The 15,987-nt window shown below is 37.6% G+C and overlaps 1 protein-coding gene across 1 annotated transcript in view; it reads left to right on the forward strand.

Moving 5' to 3' along the window:
* Positions 1-5,176: 5,176 nt before the first annotated feature.
* The window catches only part of LOC108513578 (histone-lysine N-methyltransferase NSD3), a 30,548-nt gene continuing 19,737 nt past the window's right edge, over positions 5,177-15,987 (forward strand). The window contains exons 1-3 of the mRNA XM_017849367.1: positions 5,177-5,372; positions 5,862-6,035; positions 15,178-15,334. Coding sequence (XP_017704856.1) covers positions 5,342-5,372; positions 5,862-6,035; positions 15,178-15,334 — 362 coding nt within the window. The 5' untranslated portion in view covers positions 5,177-5,341. The remainder of the gene's footprint in view (positions 5,373-5,861; positions 6,036-15,177; positions 15,335-15,987) is intronic.

A 15,987-nucleotide genomic window follows, 5' to 3' on the forward strand; every position in this document is an offset into this window, starting at 1 on the left:
TTATGCTGAGTGAAATAAGCCAGGTATAAAAGACCAACAAATATTGTATGATTCCATTTATATGAATTACTTGGAATAGTCAAATTCTTAGAACAGTAAGTCACCAGGGTTGTGGGGGAGGGTGAGATGAGGAGTTCTTTTAATGGGTACCGAGTTTCAGTATGGGATGATGAAAATGTTCTGGAGACAGTGCTAACAATGTGAGTGTACTTAATGCTACTGAACCATACACTTAAAAATGGTTAAAGTGTTACATTTTATGTTATATATATTTTACCACAATTATTTTTTAAAAATTAAGTGCTTTTAATTTACTTATGACATGAAAATTAGTTTGGTACCTATTTGGTACACTTCTAACATATTAGAAGTGAGAACTCTGATTCTTCAAACCATTGTTTAAGGTCATTTAGGCAGTTTTCATTTGTTTACAAAAGATAAACACTTCACATGTAAGGAGTATTGCAGGTACCTACCTAATATGTTCTTATACTAACACTTTCTATTATTTAAGACAAATGTGATTTCTAGAAAGAAAGCATTTTTATTTGCCCTTTTGAATAAAATGTACAATAGAATAAGGCTCCAAAAAGAGTTCTGTAATAGGTAGTTTTACTTATTCTTTTTTTTCCCCACTTCCCCCATGGTCTTTGACTCTGGACTGATGGACTGACTTCTTTTTTTTGTTCCCATTGCCCAGGCTGAAGTGCATTGGTGCAGTCTCAGTTCCCTGCAGCCTCGACCTCCCAGGCTCAGGTGATCTTCCCACCCCAGCCTCCCGATTAGCTACGGGGACTACAGGCACGCACCACCATGCCCAGCTAGCTTTTTAATTAATTAATTATTTATTTATTTTTGAGACAGATTTTCGCTCTGTCGCCCTGGCTGGAGTGCAGTGGCGCAATCTCAGCTCACTGCAACCTCCACCTCCCAGGTTCAAGTGATTCTTGTGCCTCAGCCTCCCGAGTAGCTGGGCTTACAGGCACACACCACCACATCCGACTAATTTTTGTGTTTTTAGTACAGCCAGGGTTTCACCATGTTGGCCAGGCTAGCCTCGAACTCCTGACCTCAAGTGATACACCTGCCTTGGCCTCCTAAAGTGCTGGGATTACAGGTGTTAGCCACTGTGCCCAGCCTCCAGCTAGTTTTTTGTATGTTTTTTTGTTTTTTGTTTTTTAGGTAGAGAGTTTTTACCATCTTTACCAGGCTGGTCTTGAACTCCCAGACTCAAGCAATGCACCCACTTGGCCTCCCAAAGTGCTGGGATTACAGGTGTGAGTCGCTGTGCCTCACTACTCACTGACTTATTCTTAATGAAGGCCATTTCCTAGTGAAAAGTAAGAGTATGGAAAGCACTCACATGTTAGAGCTCTAACCTAAGTCTTAAAGGAGTTTGATAGTTCAGCTCTCTGTTAGCATAACACTTGCACTAGTTTTAACTATTTTCATTTATATTAGGCTTATTTTGATCATTACATAAATGAAGTCTTATTTTGTATTTTCTTAAGACAGGTTCTTGTTCTGTCGCCCAGGCTGGAGTGCAGTGGCGTGATCATAGCTCACTGCAGCCTCGACCTACCGGGCTCAATCCTCCCACCTCAGCCTCCTGAGTAGGTAGAACCACAGGCACATACCACCACGCCTGGCTAATTTTTAAAATTTTTTTTTAGAGATGGGGTCTTACTGTGTTGTTCAGGCTGGTCTTGAACTCCTGGGCTCAAGTGATCCTCCCACCTTGGCCTCCCAAAGCACTGGGATTACAGGCATGAGCCACTGTGACCATCTGAAGTCCTATTTTATTTTTACAGAAAGTAGTTTATGCATTAAGCAAATGTGTGAAGTCAAACTTCCTACCTTTCAAATATATTTTTTTAATTTTAAAACTTTTAAAAGTTATTTTAAAATATAATTACCTTCATATCTATATACATGGTAAAATGTACTTTATTGGCCTTAACCATGTGGTGAAAAAATGTACTTTGAAATTACATATATACAATGGGACCAAAACCAAAACCCCACCTTACTGTACTTTATTTCTGCAAGACAATTTAAAAGTGAACATCACAGTTTTAACTACTCATTTTAAAGAACTTTTATAATTCAGCCAATTTGTAAAGATTAGGTACTTCCAGAATCAAAGAACAATAATGCAGTTCACCTAACTTTCTGTAAAAAAACAAAACTATTTCTTATATTTTTTCCTTCAGATTTTGAATAGGCATTATAAGAAAAGTGGACAAAAGACTTGAACATTTTCAAAAGATGATATCCAGATGACCAATAAACATTTGACAAGTTTGTTGTTATAATTTGCAGTTCTTTGCTTAAATATTTCTTTCTGTATATTTATTGACTTCTTGTGAATTATCTGTGTATGTGTCTTATCCATTTATGTTTTGTGGTGTTAAAAGTGTTCTTGTCATTTGTTAATATTTTAAATTTATTTCTAATTACACAAGTAAAATATAACCACATTGTTTTGAAAATATTATAATTACTGTTCTTACTGATGTCACCCTTGATCATCAGTCTTAATCCTAGGCCCTTACTTAGTTCCAGTCCCGACAACCATTGTCAGTTTGATGTGTAGCCCTGTAAACCTTTGTGTGTGTCTGTGTGTGTGTTGTAGTATAAATGTATCGTACCATTGTTCTGCCGGAGCTCTTTTTATGTCAATACAGATGCATTCTATTTAATTGCTGCATAGTGCCCTAGTATACATATAATCATAGTTTATTTAACTCTTCCCCTGTCGAAGGACACTTGAGTTACTTTCACTTGTTTGCAATTACAAACAATGTTTCAGGCAACATCCTTTAACATTTACTCTCAGTCTTCCCCAATGTAGTTATTGAGAAATTGAATTTCTAGGCAGAAAGTGAATGTACTTTCATTTTAATGACTATTGCCCAGTTGCCTTCTAAGGTAGCTCCTTCCAACTTAAACTCCTACCAGCCCCCTACACCCTTATCAAATAATTGGTATTACCACCGTAGTCCCAATTTCTCTGGATTCTGGGGCATGAGAATCACTTGAACTCAGGCGGCAAAGGTTGCAGTGAGCCAAGATCACATGACTGTACTCCAGCCTGGGCGACAGAGCAAGACTCTGTCTCAAATAAAATAATAGGTATTATCAAACTCTTTTAAGTTTTTTTCTGTTTGTTTGTTTGTTTTGTTTATTTTGAGATGTAGTCTTGCTCTGTTGCCCAGACTGGAGTGCAGTGGCAAGATCTCGGCTTACTGTAAGTTCTGCCTCCCAGGTTCATGCCGTTCTCCTGCCTCAGCCTCCCGAGTAGCTGGGACTACAAGTGCCTGCCACCACGCCTGGCTAATTTTTTTGTATTTTTAGTAGAGACAGGGTTTCACCGTGTTAGCCAAGATGGTCTTGATCTCCTGACCTCGTAATCTACCCGCGTTGGTCTCCCAAAGTTTTGGGATTACAGGCATGAGCCACCACGCCTGGCCATTTTTTTTCTATTTTATAACTGGTTTCAGTTATCATTTATCTGATTACTAGTGAAGATGAACATATTTTACTTTTCTTTTGACTATTTGTCTTTCTGTGAATTGCCTGTTTACATCCTCTGCCCACTTTTACATTAGGCTGCTTTGGTTTTTTTCTATATTGATTTGTAGTTTGTAAGTCTTATTCCATTATCTTTGCTTATATATGTTGTGTGCATTTTCTCCATATGTAAACTGTTTATATGACAAAACAATCTTTTGTCATTTTTGTTGCATGTTTCCCTATATCTGTTTGTCTTTTACTTGTTTCTTCTTTTTTTCCTGTTTAGTTTTTTCATATTTGGCATTATTTTCTTCCTTGAATGTCTGACGTATTCACCAGTGGAGCCATCTGGGCCTAAAATTTTTTTTGTTGAAAGATTTCCAATTATAGTTTCAATTTCTTTTAATAGTTGACAGAACTATTCATATGTCATGTTTGTTTTTGTGCCAGTGTTGGTAAGTTAAGTTCTTTTTTTCTAGGAATCTGTCCATTCATCTAAATTTTCAAATTTATTAGCAAAAATATAGTGATATCCTTTTACTATCTTTTTAATGTTTGTAGTATTTGTAGTGATGTTCCATTTTTCATTTCTGATATTAATATGAGGACCGTTCTCCTTTTTTTTTATTATTCTTACCAGAGGTAATCAATTTTATTATTATTATTATTTTTTTTTTTTGAGACAGAATCTCACTCTGTCGCCCAGGCTGGAGTGCAGTGGCCGGATCTCAGCTCACTGCAAGCTCCGCCTCGCGGGTTTACGCCATTCTCCTGCCTCAGCCTCTCGAGTAGCTGGGACTACAGGTGCCCGCCACCTCACCCGGCTAGTTTTTTGTATTTTTTAGTAGAGATGGGGTTTCACCGTGTTAGCCAGGATGGTCTTGATCTCCTGACCTCGCGATCCGCCCGTCTCGGCCTCCCAAAGTGCTGGGATTACAGGCTTGAGCCAGCGCGCCCTGCCAATTTTATTATTCTTTTTCAAAGAACTAGGTTTTGTTAATTCTCCCTAGCAAATGTTGATTTCACTTCATTCTTGATAAATATTTTTACTGGGTATAGAATTCTGGTTTGGTAATTATTTTCTTTCAGCCCTTTGAAGATAGCATTCTATTGCTTTTGGCTTCCATTTTCTCTTTCAGTCAGCTCTGTTTGAAAGTAGTTTCCTTTTTTTGTGGATAATATGAATATTTTCTTTGTCCTTGATTTTCTGTAGTTCGAATAAGGTATGTCTAGCTGTAATTTTCTTTTTTATTAGGATTGTGAGTTTTCATTTTATGTATATTTTGTACATAGAAATAATCAGTGATTATCTAATGGAATCTGTCTTTCCTTTGGTAATTTATTTATTCTATACGGGGAAGACTTTGCTGCTGTCTGCTACCAGATGTTAAACTCTGTTCTGGCTTTTCTGTGGAATCAGTTTTGGAGATCTAAATTGTTTTTAGTATTGTGTCTCCAAATTGATAATCAAATATTCTAGCAAAATTTAAAACATAATTTGAATTTAGCATTTATTTTAAGTGCTTTTTTGTGCATTAAATTCTTAAATATAATATTAGAGTCTGTTTTAGGAGTAGCTGTTTGATGTCTATAGCTGCTTCTACTTGAATATGCTTTAGTCAATTTTGTTTAATTTGTATTCCTCACCAATTTTACAGGGCAGCACCCATGTTTCTCGTGTAAAGTGTCTGGTAAAGATGTGAAGCGTTGTTCTGTTGGTGCTTGTGGGAAATTTTATCACGAAGCCTGTGTCCGCAAATTCCCCACTGCCATCTTTGAATCAAAAGGATTCCGCTGTCCTCAGCACTGCTGCTCTGCCTGCTCTATGGAGAAAGATATCCACAAAGCAAGTAAAGGTAAAACAGCTGAAGAAGGAGACAAAGATTTTTGTTTTAAGTGCAGTGGCAAATAGCATTATCAAGTATATATTACAAACAACATAGGGCATTCTCCTTCTGTGTATCTCTCGCTTTAACAGTTCAGCCACAGTACATACACAGTACATGTTAAGTAGAGATTACATTCTAAATTCAGACCATGAGAAGAAAATTCCATGTGTTCAAAATACCCTTGAGAGCCCTTCAGGTAGGTGCCATATTGGATACCACCATCTCTGCAGCATTGGAACAAATAATTTTTTCTGTGGACGATCTCTAAGTGACTATTAGGCTTACATTTAGGGGCCATATAGCATAGGATGACAGAGCCAGACTAGGGAAGAAAAAATGCTTTATATCTACTGTAACTAGCATCTCATGGGGACCCAAAAAAGCCCAACTCCAAAAACTTCTTTTTATGTCCCGCGGATGCCTTATTAGATTCCTTTTTGACTTGTCTTTAAACAGGCCGCATGATGAGATGTTTGAGATGTCCAGTTGCCTATCACTCTGGAGATGCTTGCATTGCGGCCGGAAGCATGTTAGTATCCTCCTACATTCTCATCTGTAGTAATCATTCCAAACGGAGCAGTAATTCTTCTTCTGCTGTAAATGTAGGCTTTTGTTTCGTTTGTGCCAGAGGTGAGTGTCTAACTTTTCTCTTCATTTATTTTTGAGATCATTGGCATATTTCTTCATTAACATAGAGTCTCAGCATTGGGAAAGAACTCAGGCCATCTAGTAGAATCTTCTACCCAGTGCAGAATTCCACTGTAATATATCCCTGAGAGAGATGAACATTCCAGTAACTTTTATAATGCTAGATGTCCAAAGTGTTAGAATATTAATTCTTCCATAAGTTAAGCTAAAATCTGCATTTCTAAAAATAACAGAATTATAGTTAAGTTCTTAGTTTTTCTGTTTGGAGCGTTAAAAGATTAATCTTTTCCCTTCTGCAAACAACTCTTCTATTCAAAGCAGATCCTTCCCATGTCCCAGAACTTTCAACTGATTGAGATTTCACTTGGAAGGCAAGACTAGCACATCTATTTTTCAGTTGTTTATGTTGTATTTTATCATAATGTTTTGATCTGGCATTGAAGAGGGCCTGATGGGACACAGCCAAGGCAGCATATGTGGTGGTGTTAGTTCAGAGCCAGCCATGTGGGCTTTCTTAAAGCCAGCTGTTGATGTTTAAGTATGCCAAGAGATTGATCAACTAAAAACAATACTGTAGCCCTACAGGGGTCAGTGAACCTGGTTCGTGATAAATATAAAATGAAACTTCTTTAGTTGAATGTTATACAGAATATCTGGCTTTATCTCAGCCATATTATAATAAAACTTTTTTGGTACTTAGTAAGCATTATAAAAACCAACTAATATCCCTAAATATTGCTTTCATTTTCTTTTTAAGTGCAAAGTTTTCTGACCTTCCCTCTGTCTGAACTATTCTCAAGGCCTCTAAGGCCCATCGTCCTTGTTAGATTCTATTTAGACCATACTGAAGATGAAAGTAGTTTTTGTTTGGTTGGTTGGTTTTGCTTTAGGAGACAGTTATTTTAATTTGGTGAAAGTACTATAACAACTTTTTAAAATAGAATTTAGGTAGTATGATAGATCTTAGGTGGTTTTGCTTTTGTATCTCATTATGGAAACATTACTTGGAGGTAGGCAGTAAAAGATTAAATAAATCGTAGTCCTTTGTGGAGTAGCTAGCGGGGTCTGTAGTAGACACTACTTTCTGTTTGCCTGCTTTATAAGCACATGTGACTGTCTGCCTTTGGAGCAGGAAGTACTGTGTCTTTCTTAACTACAGCAGTGTCAAATGTATCCTGCTCTGAAACCTGGCTGGTATCATGAAGGAGTAGGTCTGAAATGTTTCCTGCCATATGGTAACAAGTGGGCAAATAAATAAAAAGGTGTCACTCATTGCCTTTCCTATCTCTGCATTCCTAAGAAAGTGATGATTAGAAAAAATCGTTGTATTATCAGTTGAATGTTTAGCTTTAGAGTCTTTTAAACAGATGAGTGGCAGTGATAACATGAAGTCTCTTATTGCTTTGCAAACTCTGTGCTACCATTGCTGGGCACTGACATTTCCTGTCAGTGTGTAAGCATGTATAATTTAGTCTGCATTTTAATATCAAGTTTATAACTATTATGTTGGTTTATGTTGGGGCACATTCTGAATCAAATGCCATCAGTAGATTAATCAATATTCTCTTTTGCTCTACTTAATTCAATAATTGGGATACCTTTAAAATAGGTATTTTCAGGCTGGGCACAGTAGTTCACGCCTGTAATCCCAACACTTGGGAGGCTGAGGCAGGAGGATTGCTTAAGGCCAGGACTTCAGGACCAGTCCGGGCAACATAACAAGACCCCATCTCTACAAAAAATAAAGGAATTAGCCAAGCATGGTGGTGTGTGCCTGTGGTCCCAGCTACTCAGAGGCTGAGGAGGGAGGATCACTTGAACCCAGGAGTTCAAGACTGCAGTGAATTGTGAAACAAAATATAGTATTTTCAATTTAGGACACCTAGAAAATTGTACGCTTATAGAAACTCTAGCCATTTTGTTAAATTTAACTTACATAACTTGATTAAAATTCTGAGAATAATGTCAGTGGAGGGAAAACCCATATTTAACAACAGAATCAGTATTTACATCTTAATAATTTGACAGTAATTCTGGAATATTTACTGAATTTAAATGCCTATTTAAGCAAAATTATTTAATTCCCACATATTTTAACTGTGAGACTTTGTATGGTAAACATAACCTTCATTTTATTTTTTAGCATTTGACGAAGACTTACTCTAAATAGATCAGATGTTGGGAAGGCTTAAATCAAAAGCCTTTCACAAGTAAATAATATGTGTTCTTTTATAAATATTTATAAAGGTCACCTTTTTAAAGGAGACATAACTGTAATAAATCCACACACAGAAAGGAGCACTTTAGTCATTTATGTTTGAGTATTAGAAAACTTAGCTTGTTTTGCTTGTCTCTTGCCTCATACAGAATTTTTCCCTTCACATAGATTTTCTCTTAGTTCTTGATTATTGGGGGTTTAGAATCATTAAGCTATTTCTTAAGGACTACAATGTCTGGCAGTATTTTTCGAAATGTTTCAGGGTTTGAGGAACATCACTCCTCTTCCACTTGCCACCTAATCATGGAGTCACAAGAAGCATGCAGACATTTTTCAGTATAGTGCTTATTCTTTAGCATCTCCTTTCATCTTAGAGGGCTGGGTAAATTGAATTACTTAGCATTCTATGCCTTTCTTTGTAATGGTACTTTTAAATGAGTAATGTAGGCTGGAGTTTTCTTCTCATTTTAACAGTAAATAATAGCAATTTATTTTGCATATGTAAGTCAAACTTTACTAAACACTATCTGAATGAATTGCCACAGTTTCCCTAAGAAGTTATCTCTCCATGGTATACAGGTGAGAACACTGAAACCCAGATTAAATAATTTACCTAATGTCATACAAGTTAAATGGAGGGACCAGCATTTGTACTTGAACCTTCTTATTTCAAAGCCCATATTCTTTTACACTACACCATCTCCCTCTATTAAATGTATGAAATGTATGAAGTTCATTTCAACATTATATAACTTTTGTTTTTTTGAGACGGAGTTTTGCTCACTGCAACCTCTGCCTTCTGGGTTCAAGCGATTCTCCTGCCTCAGCCTCCCAAGTAGCTGGGATTACAGGCATGCACCACCACACCTGGCTAATTCTTTTACATTTGTAGTAGAGACTGGGTTTTTCCATGTTGGTCAGGCTGGTCTTGAACTCCCGACCTCAGGTGATCCGCCTGTCTTGGCCTCCCAAAGTGCTGGGATTACAGGCATGAGCCACCGTGCCCGGCCTATATAACTTTTATTAGAAGATTCTGGCTGAGCACCATGGCTCATGCCTGTAATTCCAGCATTTTGCAAGGCAGAGGTGGGAGGATTGCTTGAGCCCAGGAATTCAAGATCAGCCTGGGCAACATAGCAAGACCTCATCTCTACAAAAAAATCAAAAACGTAGCCAGACATGGTGACAAACGCCTGTAGTCCTAGCTACTTGGGAGGTTGAGGTGGTAGGATCACTTGAGCCCAGGAGGTGGAGGCTGCAGTGAACTGTGATCGCGCCACTGGACTCCAGCCTGGGTGACAGCGTGAGACCCTGTCTCAAAAAAACAAAACAAAAAGAAGAAGACTGTCATATTGTTAGTAATTTCAAGTTCCATTCTGTTATTTAGGCCAGAGATATTTCTTGGATTCGTCTCAGTGTAGAGTATGAAGATAATGCCCATAGAGAAAAGTAAATGGTAATTTCCCTCCCCTTCAAAATGATCTCTAAATAAAACTGCTGCCATAATTTGTATTGTAAAATCCTACATCATTATACATTCATGCAGTAGCCAAGATAGAGGATAGAGAAATGTCCCCTGGTCTCACAGTTGCCTGGGTTTAGGAGTGGCTTGTAGCTACATCATGAATTAACTGGGGAAGGGAAAGAAGAGGGAATCACAGGTAGCTTTAGTGTTTTCCTCCAAGTAGCACAGCTATAATTGGTAGATCAAAAGGATTGATTTTATTAACCCTTTATATCGTCTCAGGGAAAATATGAAAATGTTTGCATTACCTCAGTAAAGTTCAGGAAATTATGGCTCCTTTAAAATCATGTACCAGACCTGGCACAGTGGCTCATGCCTGTAATCCCAACATTTTGGAAGGCCAAGATGGGAGGATTACTTAAGGCCAGAAGTTAGAGACCAGCCTGGGCACAGAAGCTATTATAGACCCCATCTCTACAAAAAATTTAAAAATTATCCTGGTGTGGTGGCATGTACTTATCTGTAGTCCCAGCTACTCGGGAGGCTGAGGCCAGAGGATTGCTAGAGCCCAGAAATTCAAAGGTGCAATGAGCCATGATCACACCACTACCCTCCAGCCTGGGTGACAGAGCAAGACTCTGTCTCAAAAAAAACAATATAACATAAAGTGAAATAAAACATGTACCATATTGATAGAGAAGAGTTTCACTATCTGGCAGAGAAAGTTAGGATTTCTTTGAGTGTTTCTGAAGATATGAATAGAAAAAAGGAGAGACTTCCATTCTACCTTAAAGTGCTACTTGTTGGCCGGGCGCGGTGGCTCAAGCCTGTAATCCCAGCACTTTGGGAGGCCGAGACGGGCGGATCACGAGGTCAGGAGATCGAGACCATCCTGGCTAACACGGTGAAACCCCGTCTCTACTAAAAAAAATATAAAAAACTAGCCGGGCGAGGTGGCGGGCGCCTGTAGTCCCAGCTACTCAGGAGGCTGAGGCAGGAGAATGGCGTAAACCCGGGAGGCGGAGCTTGCAGTGAGCTGAGATCCGGCCACTGCACTCCAGCCTGGGCGACAGAGCCAGACTCCGTCTCAAAAAAAAAAAAAGTGCTACTTGTTATATTGAAGGTAGATCAGGGTCTACTTATGTAAATGATTCTTGTTTCAATCTCATTACATGATATATAATATCCTTTTGTTCTTTGGGTTGTCGTCATTGTACATCCAAATATGAAGCAGTGTAGCTTTGTTTTCCCTAAGGGGTTTTCTGTATGATGTCAAGTGTTTATATCTTCAAATTATTTGAAGTTTTCTTCTGCAGAATATAGGTTTCTATAATATATAGGGATAAGGAATTGAGTAGTTCAGACTCCCTTTGAAAACTTTTGAAACTTTTGAAACCTTTCTGTCAGATCTTTCTTTTTTCTTCATATTCTCATTTTCGCCCTCCCCACCCCAACTTTGAAGCATACATAATAGGTGTTGGTTTATTTTTTCCTCATGGAATCATGGGTAGTTTCATTGCAGCTCATCTCTTTCTGTTTGTTTCGTATAGGGCTGATAGTTCAGGACCATTCAGACCCCATGTTCAGTTCATATGCCTATAAGTCCCACTACCTACTGAATGAATCAAATCGTGCTGAGTTGATGAAATTACCTATGATTCCTTCTTCGTCAGCTTCCAAAAAGAAATGTGAGAAAGGTAATAATCAAAATAGTTTCTCTTGCTTCTATTTTTGCATTTCCTATTTTTTTCTCTTTCAATGTAGGGGGGAAATGTATGCCTGTCAAGCACCATCTGTTGCTTTTGGTAAATTCTGCCTTGGTGGTTGTGATTGTGTCTTCATATGGCTGCACAATTATTAAAAAGGGCTTAAAATAATTCCGTTATTGCAAATTTTTACTTATTCTTCCCTTGAATAAATTTTCACACATTCCATATTTACAAGTTATTAAAATAGAAAGACTAGGATTTTGGTCAGTATAAGTATAGAATAATATTCTAAATGTTCTTTCTCTTTTTCCTTGTGTGAAACTATCATTCAAGTTGGAATAGAAAAGATAGGGTATAATTTGTTACTAACTTTCAACTGATAACAAGGTAGGTTATTAAAAGAGGGAAACTAAGATACTGATACTTAAAAGTTTGCTTTTAGAGTATGTTCTGTCATTGTGCTTCTTAAATGTTCGGTTAAGATGCTATGAAAAGTAGTTGCCCTTCCCTTAGGAGACATTGGTAGGAAGCTGGTGGGGGAGAATACCCCTAATACTGGATGCTGGAAGGCAGGTCAGCTGAATTGCTGATGGATAATTATCCACACAGTACCAAGAGCTAAATGGATATTTCTATTCTCCCAGTTAATTTAACCTATGGAAGAAAACTTTATATTGTGTTTAGTTTTCCACATCCTACCTGTTATAAAAATGATTTAACAATGATGTATTATTTGGGGAATTAATATCCCATAGGGAAAAATAAATGAGCTTGAAAGATGAGGGCCTTTTCCTATGTACATTCCCATTATGATCTGGGGCCAAGTTCAGAATCTGTAAAGAAAACTTCATTCATAACTAATATACCATATATATATATATATATATATATAAAACATACACGCACACTAGGTGTATTTGAAATGGGCTTTAAAAAAATTCTTTGTGTTGCCTGTTTGATGTATCTTTGCTCTTTGTCAGACATCTGAAGTGGCAACTCATGACTAAAAGACAGTGCGACTAAGCAAGTCAATTGGAACATATTAGAAGTATTGGAGAGAGTACTGGCTTTTTTGTCTATTTTCCCCAGTCAGATTATATCACCTTATTGATAATACTGCCTGCTTTCAAAACAAAAAATAAACATAGGTTTGACTTACTCCATAATTATTCTGCCTGAGACATTTTAGGAAATGCTTTATATTCCTGCTGGTACCTATATAAAATTAGATTAATTCAATTGTTGCTTTGTTTTCAGTACTCAGTATTAACTTTGACATGAATTGAAATTATTTTGAGCCCTCTGTTTGCTTAACTTGAACCATATCTCACTTCTCTTGTATCCCAGTTTTCTTGCATAGCACCAAGGTGGACCATTCATATTTTTTTTATTTCCCTTGTGTATTTTAAGCATCTTTATCATGACAGTTTTCTCTGATGATTCTGGCTCTGTATTTCCTCTGAAATAAGACTTAAAATTAAGAACTATTCCATAATGTTAAAAATGACCAGCCTGACTTTTCTATAAATCAGTGCTAATAATCACATGTCCTCTAAAGCTGTTTGCAGACTTTTCTTCCTACTGGTCATTCATTTCTGACGGAAAAAAATGAATAATCTCATTTTACTTTAAATTTATAGATTTAAATTTATAGATGAATTCCCTACCTAAGTTTAGAGCACTTGGGCATCTGTTCTCTAGGTTGGTAAATTGAACCAATTAATCCATATTGAGATGTAGTCCCAGAAAAAAAAAATCTTGATGGTTGAAGTAAAAGCTTTTAAGCAGAGGAAATATAGTAATTTAATTCATCATGGGTTGTATATGGATTTTCTTTTTGTTTTTATGTTAATCAGAAGTTTGAAAATCTATAGGAAGACAAGATTTTCTGGAAAATTGGTAGCAAGCCCTCAGAAGGTTGGAGCATGTGATTTGATCAAGTTGCATAGAGGGCTCTTACCCTTTTGCTTATGAGACTTTAAATCTCGGTACACTCATGGGTTATAGACCTGATTTTCCAATGAAAAGATCAGTTTTTTTTTCAAAAAATATTTCTCTTTATTATATTTCATCTTCAGTGGTTAACAACATTCTCTGTCACGTATTGAAATACATATTAGAAATACCTATTTCCTCCCAGAATTTCATATTTCTTAGCATTTACAACTATTTTGTTTGCCACACCTATTTTGGTCTCAATCCAGAGAGTATTTTGTGTATCTAAAAGGAAAGCGTTTTGACAGGGAACTTGGAGTGAGCCCCTTGCATATGGTACTTCATTCTGTACTGATAACTACTTAATTTTATGCTATAAAGCAGTGGTTCTCAATATGAAGTCAGAAGAGATGTAAACAAAATTTTGGAACTACGTTTAATATTTCAGAAAATCTAACAGAATTACACATTTGTACAGAATCAGGCTGCATGAGTTTTTTAAATTTGGCTATGATTTTAACAATTTAATGTGATAATACTAGTTTGTTATTGGGATCAGAATCTCTGATTAGCAGTTATATATTTCTTTGGTTAATAAAAATTGGAGAAATTGTTACTTTTAAAATGCAGATTTTGGCCAGGAATGGTGGCTCACGCCTGTAATCCCAGTGCTTTGGGAGGCTGAGGCAGGAGGATTGCTTGAGGCCAAGAGTTCAAGACCAGTCTGGGCAAGATAGTGAGAGCCCGTCTCAAAATATATTCTCTGTATATATAGAGAGAGAATATATACACACACACACACACACACAGAGGTTTTTTGGTTGTTGATAAAATACTTGAAATTATGTGGGTTCATGAGGAGGGAAAAGGGAATCCTTGGTGATGAAAAAGTTGCAAACCACTGCTGTATAGCCTGTATATCTTCACCAAAAAGTAATGATAACATAATCACCAATTTGAGATTCTGTGTTCCTTTTGCTTTTTGTATTCTTTATGGAAAGAAAAAAGTATTGATCAACCTATTGGCTATTTTTTTCTTGCTAATTATATTGTAAAGGAATTTAGTTAACCATGGCACTGGACTTGCTTTCTTTCTTACCTCTGAAGGAGAAAAGAAAGTTGCTACTTACATGTTTGAAAAACCTCTCAAATCTACTCAGTCAAAAGATTTTATGCTTCAATTTGGTCATATGTTAAGAGTTTAGCTTCTAGGCCGGGCGCGGTGGCTCAAGCCTGTAATCCCAGCACTTTGGGAGGCCGAGGCGGGCGGATCACGAGGTCAGGAGATCGAGACCATCCTGGCTAACATGGTGAAACCCCGTCTCTACTAAAATACAAAAAACTAGCCGGGCGAGGTGGCGGGCGCCTGTAGTCCCAGCTACTCGGGAGGCTGAGGCAGGAGAATGGCGTGAACCCGGGAGGCGGAGCTTGCGGTGAGCTGAGATCCGGCCACTGCACTCCAGCCCGGGCGACAGAGCGAGACTCCATCTCAAAAAAAAAAAAAGAGTTTAGCTTCTAAAGTGATACCTCAGTAGCCCGTAGTTTAAATAAGTAAAGAGTACATGGATGCTTTTGGTACTACTCAGAAGCTCTGAGTTTCTGGCCACTGAAACCCTGAAAAGTAGCTAAATACATTCATTTGCTATTTTAATCCATCACTGTAGATATGACTCAGTCCCTTTGTTATTTTCCCCCAATTTGAATCAGATTTAATGTGCTGAAAAGATAACTTTCTCCTTTTTCTTTCTTTTTCTCTCCCTCTTTTCTCAGTTATTAAGACTGTTTATTTGTTTCAAGGTGGAAGATTGCTCTGCTGTGAATCGTGCCCAGCTTCCTTCCACCCGGAATGCCTGAGCATAGAAATGCCAGAAGGCTGCTGGAATTGTAATGACTGTAAAGCTGGCAAGAAACTACATTACAAGCAGATTGTTTGGGTCAAATTGGGAAATTACAGGCAAGTTTTTCCAAGAACAAAGAGGAAGTATTCAGTCATTGTGCAGACCAGTTTCATACTCTGGATGCAGAGTGACTTGGAGATAGATAGGTAGACAGCATGGACCTACTTAAAAAAAAAAAAAAGAAAAGAAAAGAACCATGTTTTGAGGCTGGATTCTTAAGGGGTTGGGAAGGTTATTTTCCTAATTCATTATTGAATTTCTTTTTCTTTTTCTTTGGGATTGGTTGGTTGGTTGGTTGTGAGACAAGGTTTAGCTTATCACCAAGGCTGGAGTGCAGCGGTGGGATCTCGGCTCACTGCACCTGCTGTCTCAAGCCATCCTCCCACCTCAGCCCCCACAGCCCCCAAGTAGCTGGGATTACAGTGCACACCACCACCCCGGCTAGTTTTTTGTATTTTTAGTAGAGATGATGTTCTGCCATGTTGCCCAGGCTGGTCTCGAACTCATGAGTCAAGCAATCTGCCCACCTCAGCCTCCCAAAGTGCTGGGATTACAGGCATGAGCCACATGCCCACCAACTTTTGTTTTTAAATCCTGAAAGTTGTTTTATACTAATGGGCTATGTACTACTAGATTTTGGAATAAAAGGTCTTATGTGGACAGTGGAGATGATTTTTTTTTTAACTTTTAAATTATTATTATTTTTTTT

Source organism: Rhinopithecus bieti, unplaced genomic scaffold (genome assembly GCF_001698545.2).
Source record: "Rhinopithecus bieti isolate Rb0 unplaced genomic scaffold, ASM169854v2 scaffold_32047, whole genome shotgun sequence".
NCBI lineage: Eukaryota > Metazoa > Chordata > Mammalia > Primates > Cercopithecidae > Rhinopithecus > Rhinopithecus bieti.